This window comes from Ochotona princeps, chromosome 9 (assembly GCF_030435755.1).
Source record: "Ochotona princeps isolate mOchPri1 chromosome 9, mOchPri1.hap1, whole genome shotgun sequence".
NCBI classification, from domain to species: Eukaryota; Metazoa; Chordata; class Mammalia; order Lagomorpha; family Ochotonidae; genus Ochotona; species Ochotona princeps.
In genome coordinates, this window is record NC_080840.1 from 75,614,265 (window position 1) to 75,631,629 (window position 17,365).

The 17,365-nt window shown below is 39.1% G+C and overlaps 1 protein-coding gene across 1 annotated transcript in view; it reads right to left on the minus strand.

The window, feature by feature from the left end:
* Positions 1–17,365, minus strand: part of NECAB1 (N-terminal EF-hand calcium binding protein 1) — a 198,221-nt gene that overhangs the window by 148,418 nt on the left and 32,438 nt on the right. The window contains exon 3 of the mRNA XM_004597242.4: positions 13,013–13,121. Coding sequence (XP_004597299.1) covers positions 13,013–13,121 — 109 coding nt within the window. The remainder of the gene's footprint in view (positions 1–13,012; positions 13,122–17,365) is intronic.

A 17,365-nucleotide genomic window follows, 5' to 3' on the forward strand; every position in this document is an offset into this window, starting at 1 on the left:
GTAAGTTGATTTCAGAGTTCACTTGGATGTAGTCCCTTGAAATTTCCAAAGAACTCCTCTGTTCTTTTGTGGTAGCATAATGCAATATTTTAACTGTTTTTGCAACAGCACCACGTATATAAAATCAATTCAGAAAAGGTTGGCAGGGTCTGGAGCAATAGCTTCATGGCTGAATCCTCACCTTGCATGTGCCAGAATCCCATATGGGTACTTGTTCATGACCCAGCTGCTATGTTTCCCACCTAGCTCCCCGATTATGGCCTGGGAAAACAATCAAGGATGGCCCAAAGCCTTGGGGTCCTGCTCCCACATGGGAGACCTGGAAGAAACTCCTGGCTCCTGGCTTCAGATGGCTTTGGTCATTGCATCAGCAGACAGAGGATCTTTCAATCTCTCCTTCTCTCTATAAATCTGCCTTTCCAATAAAAAATAAATCTTTCTTAAGAGAAAGAACTGATAACACCTTTTTTAAACATCAAAAGGAAAATGAGCTGTGGTTCTTGCTCTTTAGGTCAGAGTGTTGAGTCTGATAAAGATGTATTAGTCCCCCCTCCGTAGTACCACTAAAATTAAAACATGCACTATCTTTTCTGTTTTTAAACCTAGATTAACAAGTCTTACGTCACAGAATTTAAATCACAAAATAAATCAAGGATGGAAATTTTCTGTGCAGCTGGAGGGAAGATTTTTGCTATAGGTTTTTAAATCTATAGTAATGAGGATGATAAATTTTCATATATTACTTCAGAGACTAATTTGAAAATGCAAATATTAGAATATATCTCCCTGAAAACATGCTATAGCTTATTGTTTATATCCCTTATCTACATTCCTAGGGAAGAGGAATTCTACTGTTGTTAACATTATGGTTAGTGGTGCTATAAGCCTGTGATTTTAAGTAAACTGAAAGCATGTTATTACAAAAATGAAAGGAAAAACAGGAATGAGGGACAAAGAAGAAATGGAGGGAGAAAAAGAGAAAGAGAAGCATAATTATCTTCTTAGAATTCTATTTAAAATGCATGCAATTTATTCTCCTTATATACTTCCTTTTTGAAATTTAGAAAGACATATCCCTATAAGTTTTCATGAGCAAATCAAGATATATAAACATAGTCATTTCCACTGACTTTGAAGGGAGTTTGAAACATCCAACAAGAACCAGAATGGGGTGAAAGCCAGCCAGGAAAAACCACTGTTCCTGCTAGGACAGGAGGTGAACTGAGTAGGGCTGGCTCAAGAACCCCCTGGCAAGCGCAAAATCTGGCATTGGGAGGGGTTCTGATGGAGGAGCCTGGGCAACTCCTCTGGCAGGACACAGTCCCTGCAGGTAAGCACAAGAAGCATGATAGGAAACAGCCCAGAATAGGCCATGGAAAGTTTCCCACTGGCATACATTCAGCATGGGTCAGGAGCAGATCAGGCTGAATCAGTTCATGTCAACCACTGGCAAATCCGATCGCCAGACCAGAGTGTGGGATGGGCCGGGTTTGGTTGCGACAAAACCAGTACACATTATGGAATGCCAGGGCATGGTTGCCTGTACTGGATATGAATGCAGCACCCATCCAGCACACGTGAGATCCAGGAAGTAAGGGGCAGAGCTGGTGGGGGGATTAAGGGGCTGGTCCCCTCGCCGATCAGCTACTCCCACTGGAGAGTGTTGGCTGGGATAGAGACAGACCCGACTAAGCAAGGCTATAACACCTGTGCGCTGCATGTGGACTAGATCAGGGCCGTGGCAGAAGCTGGCACTGGGGACTAATTCTGTCAAGTCAAATCACAGGACCACCTAAAGAGTGCATAAACCGGGACAGAGAGACCTGGGAGGGAAAAGTGGGTTCCCCCTTCCTGGATCATATTCCCGTGGGGGGGCATGAAAACTAGGACAGGGGCAGGGATGGCTAGATAGAGAGGCACTCAACAACATCCGTAAGAGCTGGATGGTTGAGTTGATTAGATAGAACTAAGCTTTAATACCCATTGACAAGTACCAGAGCCAAATGGGATGGGGGACAGACTGGTCTTCTGCTACACATACTGGCAAACCAGGGTAGGGGGCGGGCTTGGTGGGGGTTATTGTGGGTCGCCCCGACTAGGCTGTAGCTCCCACTGGTTGATGTAAGGGCCGAACCAGACTGGACTGCAACACCCATTGGTTCCAGTGCAACTCGGGACTGAAAACAGAACCAACCCAGCAGTTGCAACCACCAGCTGATCGGGTGGTGGACTGTGCCGGGCCCTGTGCTTGCTAGAACATGTAAGAATCTAGTCTGGGAATACCTCAAAGTATCTTTGGAGATCTCCCCAATCGAATTGCTGGACTCAGAACTCTAACCAAGAAAAGACAGAAGACAGAACGGGACAGTCATTCATCTCAGCTATATGTTGGCAGCAAATTATGGGGCAAACGGAGACTTTATGATGGACCATGTCAATCAGTGGATGACCTCATCGAGCGAAACTGGCAGCGATTCATAACTGGAGAACTATTAGCACCACTTGGGCACATATCTCGGAGCATGCCCCACATCCGGACTTGGGGTGGGCGGGAAACCGGGTGGGGCTTCTCCCTCAATGTCCCCCTTTACCTCAGATGCATGATGGAAACAATATGGACATAATGGCATTGCCCACTTTCCTATCCCCCTGAACCTTTTTTTTCTTTTTTTCTTTTTTTTTCTTCTTTTTCCTTTAACTGTAATTAACTATGTAAAGATTGTCAACAATACAATAAAAAGAAAAAAATTAAAAAAAAAAAAAAAAAAAGAAGGGAGTTTGAAATGAGAATTATAAGAGTAAAATCTGGACTGGGAACTCAGAATACAAATAGAAATGCAAAAGACAATTAGAATGATTAGCAAATAGAACTGCACTCACTGGAGACCTCGCACATCCTACTCTAAGTATAGTCATAACAACTTGTCAACATCAAACCTGGGGGAGTCTTACAGCCGGAACTGATATAAACTAGACAAAAGAAGGATCTCAGGGACACTTAACACAATTCCATCATTTCCAATAATACTTTAAAAATAAAATTTCATTCTTTTTTATTTTTAAGGCTATATTTATGTATTTAAAAGAGCTACAGAGAGACGGAGGTGAAGAGACCCTCCATCCACTGATTGGAACTCCCGATAGCCCTAATGCCCATGGCTTAGCCAGGCTGAAACCAGGAGCCCAGAGCTTCATCTGGGTCTCTCCACTGCTTTTAGCAGGCCATTGGGGGGAGCTGGATCAGAAGTATAACAACTGGGCAGGAGCTGGCAGCCTTGTGGATAACAGTGTGATTGTGACACCAATAACCCACAATGCTGATCCTATAAAGGTCATTCTTCATGAATGCACAAAGAAGGTCTGATCAGGTAATAAGATTTCATTTCCTTAGTTTCATATTTTCTTACATGCTTGACCTACAGCAAAGGCAAGGGACCTCCCTGAGATGAACACAATAACCCAGTATTTCTTTTGAAACAATTTTTGAATGTTTCCCATTAATAATTTTTAAATTTTTTTAAAAAGATAGGTTATTCAAATTTAATGATTCTTGGTCAGAAAGTTAAGTTGTCTTTTACTACCAAGAACTAACCATTAAAAAGATCCTAGATTAAAGACAACTATGAAGATGATAATTTAAAAAATATATTTCAGAAACAGAGAGTAGCGAAGAAAGAGCAAAAAATGAGAGAGAAACTGAGTGTGAGAGTAAGCGAACAAGTGAGAGAGAGAATGCTGAATTCACTGGTTCTCTGCCTTAATGTCCACAGTAGCCAGGTCTGGGCAGTGCCAAGACTAGCAGCCTGAAGGCAGAAACTCAATCCATGTCTCCAACATGGTTAGGAGGAGCCTGATTACGAGGCCTTGTTGTCTATATTAGCAGGAATCTGGGGTCAAGAGCCAGAGTCAGAAACTGAATGTAAGCACTGCAGCACAGAACATGTGCCTCTTACCATAGGGGTTAACGCCTGCGCTGAAGATGGAAATGCCAGTGAATCGCAGTGCCTTCCCACCTTCCTCAGGCATGGCGAGCAGGACATTTGACTTCTTTTCAACAGGAATGTCTACTCTCTGAATTATTGAGTGACACTTTCTTCAATCACTGTGTCATTCTCACTTAAATATAAGGTAATAATTATTCATCTATGCATATTAATGACCCATGCTATTATTGATGATTACAAATTCTTATTGAATAAATAAATGAGCAGTTATGAAGTAAATGACTAATTTCCTGGAAGCTGTAAGTTCAACTGGAATAATGGCTGTCAAATTTGACAATGTGAATTCTCACTGGGAAATTACAATTCACAAAAAAAAAAAAGAGAGAGAGAAAATCTTTGTGGTAGTCTCAGTAATAATATCAATCTGATGGCAGTGAAGACAGGATAATGCACAGAAAGCTGCCAGTGCAGGAAATCAAAACCCTTCAGTCCACTACATGCAGATTTGTAACTATTCTGCTATTATTTTAGTCTACTGTTGGTTCAAAATAGATTTTCTGAAAAAATGGAAATGAAACCACTACTACATTTATTAGTGAATGAGACAAGTTGACCCCCATATTGGACTTACTTCTTATTAAATTTCCAGCTAACTGTTAAAAGTGGTTAATATTTTCTGTTTTGTGCTTTTTCTCTCACTGAGAAACCTTTCATGGCAAGAAAAGAAATGTAATATTCTATATAGTAGGAGCTTCTTTTTAAGTAACAAAACTTTAATATGTAAATGAATATCCATTAATTATGATAGGAAAAAGAAATTGTTTATTTGAACACATTTTGTGTCTGTCTAAAAAGGAAAATAATCAACATTCACATTCAAATTATAAATCATATCTTGTAATTCACATAAACACAGTATTATCTTTAAAAGGGAAGTAATCTTTGCAGTTGCTTGAGTTTAATTAAGAGTCAAAAGCCAAATTTATCATACCTGGCCAAAAATGTGAATTCTCTTTTATTTGATGAGATCCTATGACGGCATTACAGTCAAAGAGCATCTAAATCCTAAAAAACACCGTCACTGTAGTTTCATGCCTCTCAGAACTAATCAATAGATGCTGCTTCTATATTAATCAATTAGCCAAATATTTATTCAATGCTATAGTGATTTCTGGAAGCAATGGGAAACAATGTCCTTATTTCAAAAGAATTTAGTTATGCCTGATGACAAGATTAGCATACTAATGGAACAATTATCCAAAAAAGCCCTTAAAAACCCAAAAGATAAATCATAATAATAATTAAATAATACCTTCGCTTCTGCGAGCTGGCTTCATAGTGCAGTGGATTAAGCTACTGCCTCAGAGGCCAATATCTCACAGGAACACTGGTTTGTACCTCACCTGCTCCATTTCAGATCCTGTTCTCTGCTAATGCACTGGGAAGGGAGTGGAAAATGGCCCAAGTGCTTGGGTGCCCACCACTCATGTAGGAGACCCAGATGGAACTCTAAGATCCTCACTTTGGCCTGGCCCAGTGCTGATCCTGCAGCCATCTAGGGAGTGAACCAACAAGAAGTCCTTTCCCTCTCCTTTCCTTCTCCCTCTCTAGATACATATTTCTCTCTTCCTTTCTGTTTTTTTTAATATGTAACTCTGATTTCCAAATGACCTCCTGGTTATTTGTAGTTCACATTTGTCTCGAGACTTCTGAAAGTGCATGGGATCTTAGGGAAGAACAGGTCTAACTGCTCTACCAAATTAATGATTCCTGAGAATAGTGTGGAAAATCTGGACTCAGGTAGCAATGGTGAAGCCTGAAGATAAGAGGACAGAATTGGCTGGTGCATTGGCCATGTGGGAAGAAGCAATCCATGAAGTGAACAGCATGTGTTTTAAAGTAATTAGCATTGAACGTTTATTACATTGATTTCATCCATCTATCGGCATTTGTGAGATAAGAAGGAGCATTACATTTATGTGAATAGATAATTCACCTAGGTTGCTCAGTAAGCAGTACTCATTCTGATCAGTAATTGATTTTACTTAAGGCATTGTCTACTGGCTAATGGTAAGAGAGTTCAATTAAGATTAAAGGATTATTCAAGTTTTTATTGAGTGGAACAGCTGACAAGCAAAAAATAGCTTGCTAGATAGGGTCAGAAATGTAAAATATCTGAAATAGTTTGAAAGCAAAGGTCTTCATACACTGGTTAAAAGAAACAGTAAAACTCAGTGTTCTCAAGAACAATAGAGAAAATAAGGCAAGCATAAAGCAATGGGAGGGAGTAATGAGTACAAGTCTAAAAGAAGACAAATTCCAGGTGTGCAGGTGGGATAGAGGGAGGGGAACTAGGCAAAGAATGGAAACAATGTCTCCAGAAGAAAAGGGAATAACATTTCTACACTGAAGCAACTCCCACACTGTAAAAATCCTATACAATAGATATAAAAAGTTAGGCGACAAAGGTACTAATTAAAGCAATTACCTCTATACTGTACATCCAAATATAGTGTACTACTAAAGAGGATTAACCATCTTTTCCTCCAGAATAAAACACCTCTAAGTGATTTTTAAAATGGTCTTAGAATATTTTGATTTATGATATAAAACTAGGGCTAACATGACGTATTGAAGCTGTATGGCAAAGGATAGTTTGAGTTTTATTTACAGTCACACCTGCGAAAATCCAAGTCACTTACAGATACTATCTGGGTAATTTTGAGCAAGCTATTTAACTTCCTTTTTCTGATCATTCAATTATAGCCTGTCGATAATAATACATTATATTTGGTTTCTGAGATGAAAGAAGATGATGAAAATTATTTCATGGCACATAGTAACTAAAAATACTCATTAATTCATTTAATTCATTCAATTGAAAATTAAATATTTCTTTTAAAATTTTTTCTTTTGAAAATTATATCTACTTTGAAACAAATCTGGTCTGGTTACTACCATTATTTTAGATAAAACTGGTACTTCTAGGATAAAGGATAAACCATTCTCACATCATTGGATAAAACAAATCTTAATATTCTCTCCTTAATAAATCCCCCAGATTATGTTAGACTTCTTAAGTATCAAAAAGAATTTTGTTGTTTGATGCTGGCACTATTCCCCCAGGGAGAAATCCTCTGAACCAATCCACACCATGAATTGTGGGGTGACTTAGTTTAGGAGGAATGGCCATGGTGCTAAAGAAATGCTTTAATAGGAATGAAAAGAATGTTTAAACTATTCTTAGGAAATAAACCACTCATTTTTTTTTTTCTTTCCACATCTGTGAGTTGAAGAAACAGATGGTCAAAGCAAATAAATGAGTTTGTGCAATTACTAAAGTCAAAGCAACATCCCCCCAAAATGGGTGAATGACAGATAAATCTGATGGCCATGCTAGTTCTCTTGGACTAATGGAATCAGTGCCTGGAGACCCCGTACAAGATTAGAGTCATGGCAAGCTTACGAGACTTCAGTCCTCTGTCTCTAAAAATGTGGTAGGAATGGCACCTGTACAGAATAGAATCAAACTGTGCTTCTCTTAATAATGCTCACACTCTTCTTTCTAATTTTTAAACTCAGAGAAAATGACTAAGGCAATATGTGACAATTTCCCAAACTTTCAAAACTCCCTGAGTGGCTATGCTGAAAGACTAAAGAAAGAACAGACGTTAGTAAGTCTCCCTTTCGGCAGTTCGTACAGATACACAGACCTGGCAGGGAGACAAAGAGAGGAGAATTGGCCTTCTAACTTTGGTGTTGGTAGGTAGGGTAGGAAAGCAGCTTCACTAGGAATAGACACAATCCGGTGAGATCAGGAAGGGTGAGTGGCTAGGACCATGGACAGCTCAGTGGGATCAGGGTGCGTGTGACAGCAAAGCCTTCTCCTGACTTCAGCCTTCTCTATTATGGCTAGCTTTGGATTTTCCTAATTCATTCATAATTCATAGGAGTTCTCTGAAATTCAAACTTCACCAAGCCTTTGTCTTCCTGTAGAGGGTATTCCTTTCCTATGAAATGTGTGATGTTAAAGGGAGGTCTTGGAAGCTAAATAGTTACTTGACCTGGAAGAGGCTTGATTTTAGTTGCCCAAAGTTGATTCCTCTTTATTCTGAAACAGCATCCTGCTTCCGTTTCACATGTGTTTTCCTGAAGACACTGATTTACTCACAGGCATCTGTGAGAGCCAACACAGGTTAACATGACTCAAGATCAAATTCTGGGACACGCAGTCTTAGAGCTCGCAGGCTCATGGCACTATAAACCATCGTCACCTCTCAACTATGGAGTTCCACAGAAGAACAGCAGACACAGAGAGCAGGAGATGAGGGATAATGGAAGATGGATTTCTAGCATCAGTGTTTGAGCAACTAGCCCCAGCACACATGAAATGTCATGCTGGACTTGCCAGACAAATGACAGTACAGTATTTCCCTAAATCACCTTAGTTTATGCTTCTGTCACTCAGAGCCAGTAAGTCCTGCTTACCACAGTATCATTTTCTCTCTTGTGATTTCTGTCAAATAGAGCCTAGAAGAAGCTGAGGAAAAAGTGTCTAACGGTATTTAGCTTTCATGCTACAGCTTTTGGCCTGTTAAAGACCTTTCATCTCTCTTTTGTCATACAGGGATAAATTCTAGAGCTCATACCTCTGCCTTGAACACAGAACACATTTGCTGGCTTTATCTGCTTATGCCAATAAGGTCACCGAAGGCCTGGACAGAGATCAGTCCACACCCTAGTTCCTATAGCTAAGATTTGATCATGGATAGCAAGAAATATCTCATCTGCATGCTGTTCTTTCTACCAGCATCCCCTTGACCAGTTTAGGCTACATCTGAGTATTTGTAATGCCATTTTAGTAAGGCTCCTTAACCCTATCTGTGTGGCTGGATCTCAATCCTGAAACATCTATAGTCTGTCTACTCATTCCAGCCTGATGGACTCCGATTTTCACTTTGTTCTCTTGACACATTGCTTCTCTCCCTCTCCTGCTCCTTCTCCCTCACTCCTTCTCCTCAGTCATGCCATACTTGCTTGACTAGTACCTGAGATTGTGACTTGCTGCATTTTTTAGACACTGAAGTCTTGGCATTTTTTGTAAGCCTCCAGTTCTAAATAAAGCTAGTTTAGGTTGTGTTAATACAAAGGTCTCTCTTGTCCACTACTGGAATTGAAATCAACTTTGTACTTACAATGCCATGCAGGCTTTGGGGCTCATTCCAGGAGTCATGCCTTTTCCTTCTTTTCCCACTTACCAGAAATCATGTCTACCTGAGCAGTGAGGTGGATAACTCAAGAAGGAAATCTTGGGTAATGTAAAGTTGGATAATTTTACAAACCAGCTCTTCAAGCTTTACAGTTTCACTAGAATGCAATAATTTAGAGTAAGCAACTTTTTTCAGAAGTAAAATTCTGCCATCTGACATGATTTTTATAATTACTTCTCAATTATTATGGGAGTTTATCCAATCATTGGTGCATGAAAGCTGCCTTCAACTGTTAGAAAGACCTGTCATAAAATATTTATATTCTGAATGGCCCTACGGGACAGAACTAAGTGGAAGTTTAGAAAGACAAATTACAGTGTAGTTTAAGAAAGAGCTTTTGAAACTTTCAGAGGCAGCTCTTTTAGGAGGTGGTGATATTTTTGTTGCATTAGTGTGCTTCAGTGATTGAACAAGTTTGGAGTTAAAATTTCAGTGTTCAGCACCCAAAACTTATTTTAACTTAGAACAAAGAACTGTTGACTTAGATGCATTGGTTATCTGTCCTTCGTCACAAGCTGTATATGAAGGCCAAGGGACCCTCTAGTGTATGCCCATTCTTCCATCCTGCAACACACTTTCCTTCTGGTCTACCATTTGCTCTGCCCTGACACTCTGCAAGTCCAAATTGCAACACACTGAGAGAATCATACTGGTCTCCAAGGCATCTTTCTCTCCTCTTCTGCTATGACTTCACCCACAGGATTTATGCTAAATTCTACATATTTTCCTCTAACTCAAAAATCTGGACAAGCTGTTTTGTTTTTTTTATGTGAGTGAGAACACTTGTGGTAAACCCTAAAAGGTTCCTATCGACCTAATGCTCATCCTTGTGAATATTTTTGCTCTCCATCTGCTGTGCTGGCCTTACTTTATAAGCTACTAAATCGCAGATTTGTTTTTTGCTTATTTATCTCCAGGCTTAAGTTTTGAGGAATCTAAGTAACTTTTTCCCCCCCTGAATGGCAACTCTTAGAAAAGTTGACCAAAATGCATAGTTTTCTGGTGGAAGAGAAAGAGATAAAATAGGTAAAATAGGAAATAAATAATTCTTTTCTTCTTTTAAATGAAGATTAAGTATATTTGACCCAGAAATTATATATCTTTCTTCTTTCTTTCCAAATATTTTCAAGGTAGATATATCACTTGGCAAACATGGCAAATATAAGGCTTTTCCAGGCAAAAGACTTAAGTTTCCATAGGTGGCAAAATGAACTGAGGTGATCCTTAGAATACAATTTGGCAAAGAATAGAATGGATTGAAATGTATTATAGAACATGTACAGTATTAAACAGACGCTGATTTCTCCAATCCAAGAAGAGGTTAAACTAACAGGCTTTAAACAACCAGGCACCTTGCAGACCTCTGCAGCAGAGAGGGACTCTGTGAGGGACTCCTTCTACCACAAAAGGCAGATGAGATCTGATTTCTAAAGTCCAGCCTCTGTAGGAGTAGGCTCCCCCACATGAGGCAGTGGCCTTAGTTAGATTAAAGTGGTTGGGGATAGCTGAGCAGCAGCAGGATGGGGAGGAGAACTTATTTCCTTAGAAGGTATGAGGAAAGGGGGAAAATGGCCCATGTAGCATAATTGCTAAAATAATTAAAATTTGTATTATGCAAAGATAAAAGCTATCACTTGCTTAAAGTAAAGCTCTGAAGTTTCCATGCCAATGTTTGAATTGATGTTCCTAAAAGATCAAAGTCTGACACTGACACCTTTTCTTCCCCCCAAGGGAACTTCATGAATATAATTAAGAGGCCTCTATCTCTCATACTTTAGCTGCAAATTAGGTTGAATATCGTTATGACCAGTGACACTTACTGTTGTTCCTAACGCATGAGAGTAACTAACAATGATAATTATTCCTTTACACTTAATATATTATTCCTCACTGATACGCCCTCAGCATGTCAATTAAAATATCAAAATCAGCCCAACAAGATTTATTGAAAATTGTGTTTTTCACTAATATGAGTAAATATGCACTGAAAAATCTTCATGATACCCAATTCTGGAACTATATCTCTCAATAAATATTCCAAACGCAGATATTGCTGTAACCTTATGACAAATGTAGCAAGCAAGAGAGAATCAGCATGCACCGTGGACCCGGCATCTTATTAACATCTAGACATAAACGGAGCCTCTGTTCATTTTTTCTCTCGAGTATCATTTCTCAGAATAATAATGATTTCCTTTCTTCCATATATAAATAAACATTCTTTCCCAACAGACACTTAAAGGTTCAACTGAAATCATTTGCAATCTTCTTCCCTCTTCATCCTTTTAAACTCGTTCTTGACTGAAACCATAATCACTTACAAATAGCTGACCTTGACTGCTGGTACAAAGATGAAACACTTTTGCAATGACATAAAACAAATTCTTTCTCGGCTGGCCCATGCTCCCTCTCAGAACCTCTTCTTCCAATCTCAGCCTTAGTGTTGGTGCTTCAGCAAGTAAAAAAACAAAACAACAACAACAACAACAAAAAAATATGTGCTGCTCCCCTCCCTGTTACAATTCCAGGCTTTTCCTACTGGTCTCACCTCTGCTTGGAATTCTTTTCTTTCCCTACTTCCAATTCCTTTATGAAACAATTTCTGCTTTCCTATGATGACCTAACTTGTTTAAACTGAACCTATTAACTGGGCTAACATTCCCTCCCTTGTCATCCCAACACGTTCTGTGCACACATAACTCAAACAGGTTTTTAGGCAGCATTGCTAAATTTTTAGTGAATCCATTTCTATACTAAACTATAAGCTGATTCTATATCGTACCATGTATCATTTTCCAGATTTACACATCTGAATTTAACTTCTTAATTTACAATTATCAATACTATTTCTGACAACAAAATACTTAAGCCATTGTATAAAGAATATGTAACCCCACTGTGGTGAAAAAAAATATATAAACTGATTGGTTTAAAAATAATCAGCTGCTAGAGAAAATGGGATTTAATCTTTTAAAATTGTAATAGCTGCCCTGAAGAACATGTTTGTTCACAGATGTATCCCAAGAGCATTTGTTTTTGATTTTTTTTTTTTTTATGTGCTACCTCACTACCTGACACCAGCACCACACTGGGCCTAATGCAAGATTGTGATTATTCAAGCAATAGTCACACAGATGAGTCCAAAGGCATGGCTGAAATGGTGCTTTTTCACAAAAGAATGTCATCCAGTTTAATTACTCAAAACAAGCAGATCTCTACTGTTTTATAGCTCAAAGTCCTCATTATTATATACTGTAGGCATAATGAGTATATACATAGGACATTCTTAAATGAATTAATGTAGAACAGTCTAAGCATTATATTAATGAAAAAGAGATGTATTTAGGGAAAATAAATTAAATGGGTAAGTTGCTACAGACATTGACTATTCAGGGATAATTTTGTGTCCTACACACTTGCACCCCTCTGCTAACAATGACTTAGCACAACTGCTACAAACCACCCACATCACTATGATAAGAATACTTTAAGGTCAATTTTTAAACAAAACAAATTCACATGACACCTAAGTAACAAGGCAAAATTCCACTTGCGTATTAATAAGAGAATTATTTATATTCTCTTGTTTTACATTCTGCTAAAAGGGAGCAATCTAAAACTACTTTAGAAGAGCTTCCTAGAGATTGTTCAGTCATTCAGAGCATTTCAATGATTAAAGAGGAGTTATCCCAGAATTAGACTTAGGGAAGCATTATGGAATGTGCCTTCAATGTGTCTCTCCTCTCTCCTCTTCATGCACATGGTCTCACTCACACGAATTTAGTACAAAATCCTTACTTTGTATTATGGGTGTCAATGGTGTGGAAGAGCTCATGTAATTCTTCTCCACTGAGAACACCATCTGCAAAGTAGGCTTTGAATTCTTCAAAGGACAACTTTCCATCATCTGAAATGGTAAGAACAGAAAAGAAGCACTTCATTTAAGCTTTACACTTGTTCTATCTTCTGACCTTCAAAACTTTGTCCAAATGCTTGCGCTATTTGTGTGTGTGTGAGTGTGTGTGTGTGTGTGTGTGTGTGTAATATACACCTATGTTGAGTAAGAAGGAACAGTTCTGGGTATCAGAAAGATAATTTAACATATCTACATACCACATAGCCTTCAGGTATATACTTTGATGGACTAGAAGTCTGAGCACTTGGGATCTTTTTGGGTCATTTATTCATGTCACAGATATTTAACGTCTAAAGAGCCACTTGATTGCCCATACTAAAGAGATAACTGCAGAAACAATATAGAGCCCAACAAAGAGTCAATTATATTGTTGTTTTGCCTTCACAGTACCAAGCAAATGCAGGATCTAACAGATTGCAGGGTCAGCGTCAATGTCTACTAAGTGCATACCGACTGAATACTCAATGTACATGTCAAGAGTTGTTATAACTATACAAGTAATGCTGTTGATTCCTATACCATTTAAACAAATGAGTACTTTTAAAAAATTTACAGGATTGCCTGTTTAAAAAGCAGAGAGAGGAGGGGAGGGAGGTACATTGGGGAAAGGGGAAGTGGGGGAGCAGAGGAGAGGAAAGATTGCAAGAGAGAGAGAGAGAGAGAAGAGGTGTCTTCCATCTGTTGTTTACCAACAGCCACAATAGCCTCTGCTGGGCATATCATGGCCAGGAGTATCTCAAGCACATCATCCATGAGCTGAATTGGAGGGAGAGGAGCTGGGCCTCTGATCTAGAATGCAGATGCCCCAAGCAATGACTTAACTTGCCCCACAAGGACAAAAATACTTTTGTTTATTGCGGCTGCAGAAGGCAAAGAATCTGAAAATCCTCTGAGTAGAAAGGAGAAGAGTGTATATAAGGGTATCTTGCACAGAACTCAGTAAGGATAAAAAAACACAAAGGGACTTTACAGTTATGACAGTTTGGGTTTAAAAAAGAAGAAGAACATTTGGCAACTGTTTGATTCCTCCTTGTATGAACACTTGAAAGGTACTACTGTAAAGGACACATCAACCTGGTCACTGAATCACTTAGATTTTCCATTAAGGACCTAAAGTTATTATGTTTTCAAAAATCCTTATTTGTGAAATATAAATGCATACACACTATATAATTTTGAAATGATATATTTCATTGGCTTTTTGACTGACTAGGCACCAAAAGCCAATCTTACAGTGAATTCTTGCTAGTAATTAACTAGGCAAGCCTAGTGTTCAGGATGACCAAAGCTTCAGACACAGAGCAAAGCACAGACAGTACAAACAAGAGCTCAGCCATTCAAACGCCACAGCAATCACCAAGAAACCAACTGTAATCTACAAGGCTCATCAGTTGTCCAAAGTGCTGCTTCTCTTTTAAGATGAGTTGCTTCACACTCATGCCTCCTAAGACTGTTTTAAATTTCAGCTCCATATAACCTGATATATATCCTGCATTAGGCTCTGTGCAGTGTATCTATCTATATCTTCTTACATTGATGAAAAAATGCATTTCCAGAAAAATATGCCAAATATACTAGGTCTAGATATAGGCTAAAGAGAGAAAGGGGAAGACTTTTTCCCTATCTTCAAAAAGAAAAGAATGAAAGCAAAGGGATATACAGAAGCCAGCCCACTATTTCCAATGTCACCACTGCGATGTGTAAAGTAATGTACACATACTGATGATGGATGTGTTTTCCCCGGTGAACCAGTACTAATTCCCATGTGGGCTGACTCGGGCTATTACAGAATCCTGTGCATGGGGTGGGCTTCTGCAACTCTGCACCAAACCTATGATAAGTGTTTTCAAGGACTAATGTGCATAGTGTTAAAGAAATACGCTGACTTAAAAAATGCTCAGATCATTCTAGAAGAAAACGTCAAAAGATAAACCTTATTGGGAAAAATATGAAGGGAAGACAGAGGCAGTGGATTAAAGTCCTGCCTTGAAGGATGGAAGTCTGCTTTGAAAATCTGTTTTACCACACACACACACAATGCCTGCAAGCTTTAGGCCACTTCACTTTTAAGCAGTACATAGAGTAACTTTCAAATAATTTTTCGAATTTTTTTTTCAAGGGAAGGGAGGAAAAGATCCCCTTGAATGTGATTCTGCGTGAATAAATAACTGTATTTTTGTTAAAGTATTCTATTTTTACTTCAGTGTTCCTATTATTTTTTTTTAATTGAATGACACTGACTTCTATTGATATGGCTCACAAAAAAAGCTAACTAGAAAGGGGTCAAATTTCCTGTTATGGGGGTCAGTTGTAGAATAAAGCTGCCACCCTGAGTATTCACTAATGGTCCAGCTCCTTGCTCGGGCATCCAGGAAAGCAGCAGAAAATGGCCTAAGTGCTTGGGCTTCTGTGCCTACAAGGGAAATTCCAAAGAAGCTCCTGGCTCATGGCTACGGCCTGGCCCAACCCTGACCATCACGGCCGTTGAGGGAGTTAACCAGTAGACTAAAGCGTGCTCTCTCTCTTTAGCTCCCTCTTTGTAACTCTTTCAAATAAATATTTAGAGACACCAAGTAGGCAGTAAGATCATATTGTTATGGAAAAGCTCAAGGAGATTTGGGGACTGAAACACATGCCTAAGCCTTACTAACACTCAGTAGTTGAGTTAGAGTCCTGCTGGGGAGAATACATACAGTGAGAATCCAAAGAACTCAGAGTAGACTTCGGAAACTTTAAATTTCTATCATTATGGGTGCAGCCTCAACATAGTATCACAGGAGGTGGAGACTGGTGAGCCAGGAGCTGGGGCTAGAGAGACCATGGTAGAAGTCTAATACAAGAACCCAGAACTGGAACTCGCTGGCGGGAGCAGCACAAGTGATTATAAACAAGCAGCCGCGTGCCAAACACAATCCCATAAGGCAATTCCCTCATATGTCATTCCTTATAAATCCACAAGCATAGACTATTGGTTTGACTTTTTGGGAAAATCCTAATAAATTCTTCAAGCACTCATTTAATGTATCCCTCAAATTGCATCCAAAATTATGCCAACAGCTAGAGCTCTGACCCCCTAGAACCATGGCAATTTTAAAGTAGTTTTGTGAGCACTAAGAATGATTTTGCTTTCAAAATACTGACTTTTCTTTCATGTATTACTTTAATAATATGAATGCTTTAAATATTTTAGATTACCAAGATCAAAATATCACAGGATGATCATCTCCAATGACATGTCATAACAGAAACCATGGTGCAAGAAGAATACTTGGAAAGTGTTACTGAGTTTAATTCACAGAGTAAATGCATGAGATGTTAGATATTGTATCTAAATACTCAGAACACAACAAGGCTGAAATTCACTGACTTTCCTTAGACCTAGAAGAGAAATGAAGTCAGGAAAAATTGCTGCTGTAACTCTAGGAAGATGAGAAACCAGAGAATGCAAGGCCAAGAGCTGCTTACTTGTGGCAGGAGCCATGGGAGCAGTGGACTGACAGATACATCGAGGTGAGGATGTGGATGAACTGCCGGGAGCTGAGTGTGGGCTGCATGAGAGTACTGTCTTATAGGCTGTGATCTTTAAGAAACCTTCATGGTACGCTGAGTTCTGCTTCCTGGAGCCTCACCAGGTTCTCACAGTGCAAAGGCAAGAAAGGTCCCTTTGTGGTTATGGCAGAGGTTGGATCAGGGGTCATCAAAAGAATAAGATGTAATCATAAGATGAGAGAAAATATCTACTCCCCTATTCCTTACCATTACACCACATAATAAAGATAAGTCAGAGTTGAAAGAGCCATCAGCTCAGTCTCACTGCGGAGGAGGAGTGCCTAGGGAAACCCAGTCAACAGACAGGAAGACCCAAGAGGAACTCGAAACCTCTGGGACCCACAGCTAGAACCAACATTTAACACTGCACAGCTCAGTGAGTTTAACACAAGTCCTCACACTAGAGGTCTGGTAACCTCAGCTTCTGTGACGAGAAACATCATGTCTAGCTCTCACAGAAAGCATTACAAGTCCTGCTAAAACACAAGGGAGAAGCACAGTGTGAAGACACAAAACAAGCGTCATGACCAGACTCAGATTTGACATAGACCTTGAAGCTACTGAACAAGAAATGTAAGCAGACAGATGAAAACTCTGAAAAAAGAACAGACAGAAAATATTACAAATAATTTTTCAAGCCTGTAGCAGAAATGAAGAATACCTTTACTTGGCTCATCAATGGAATT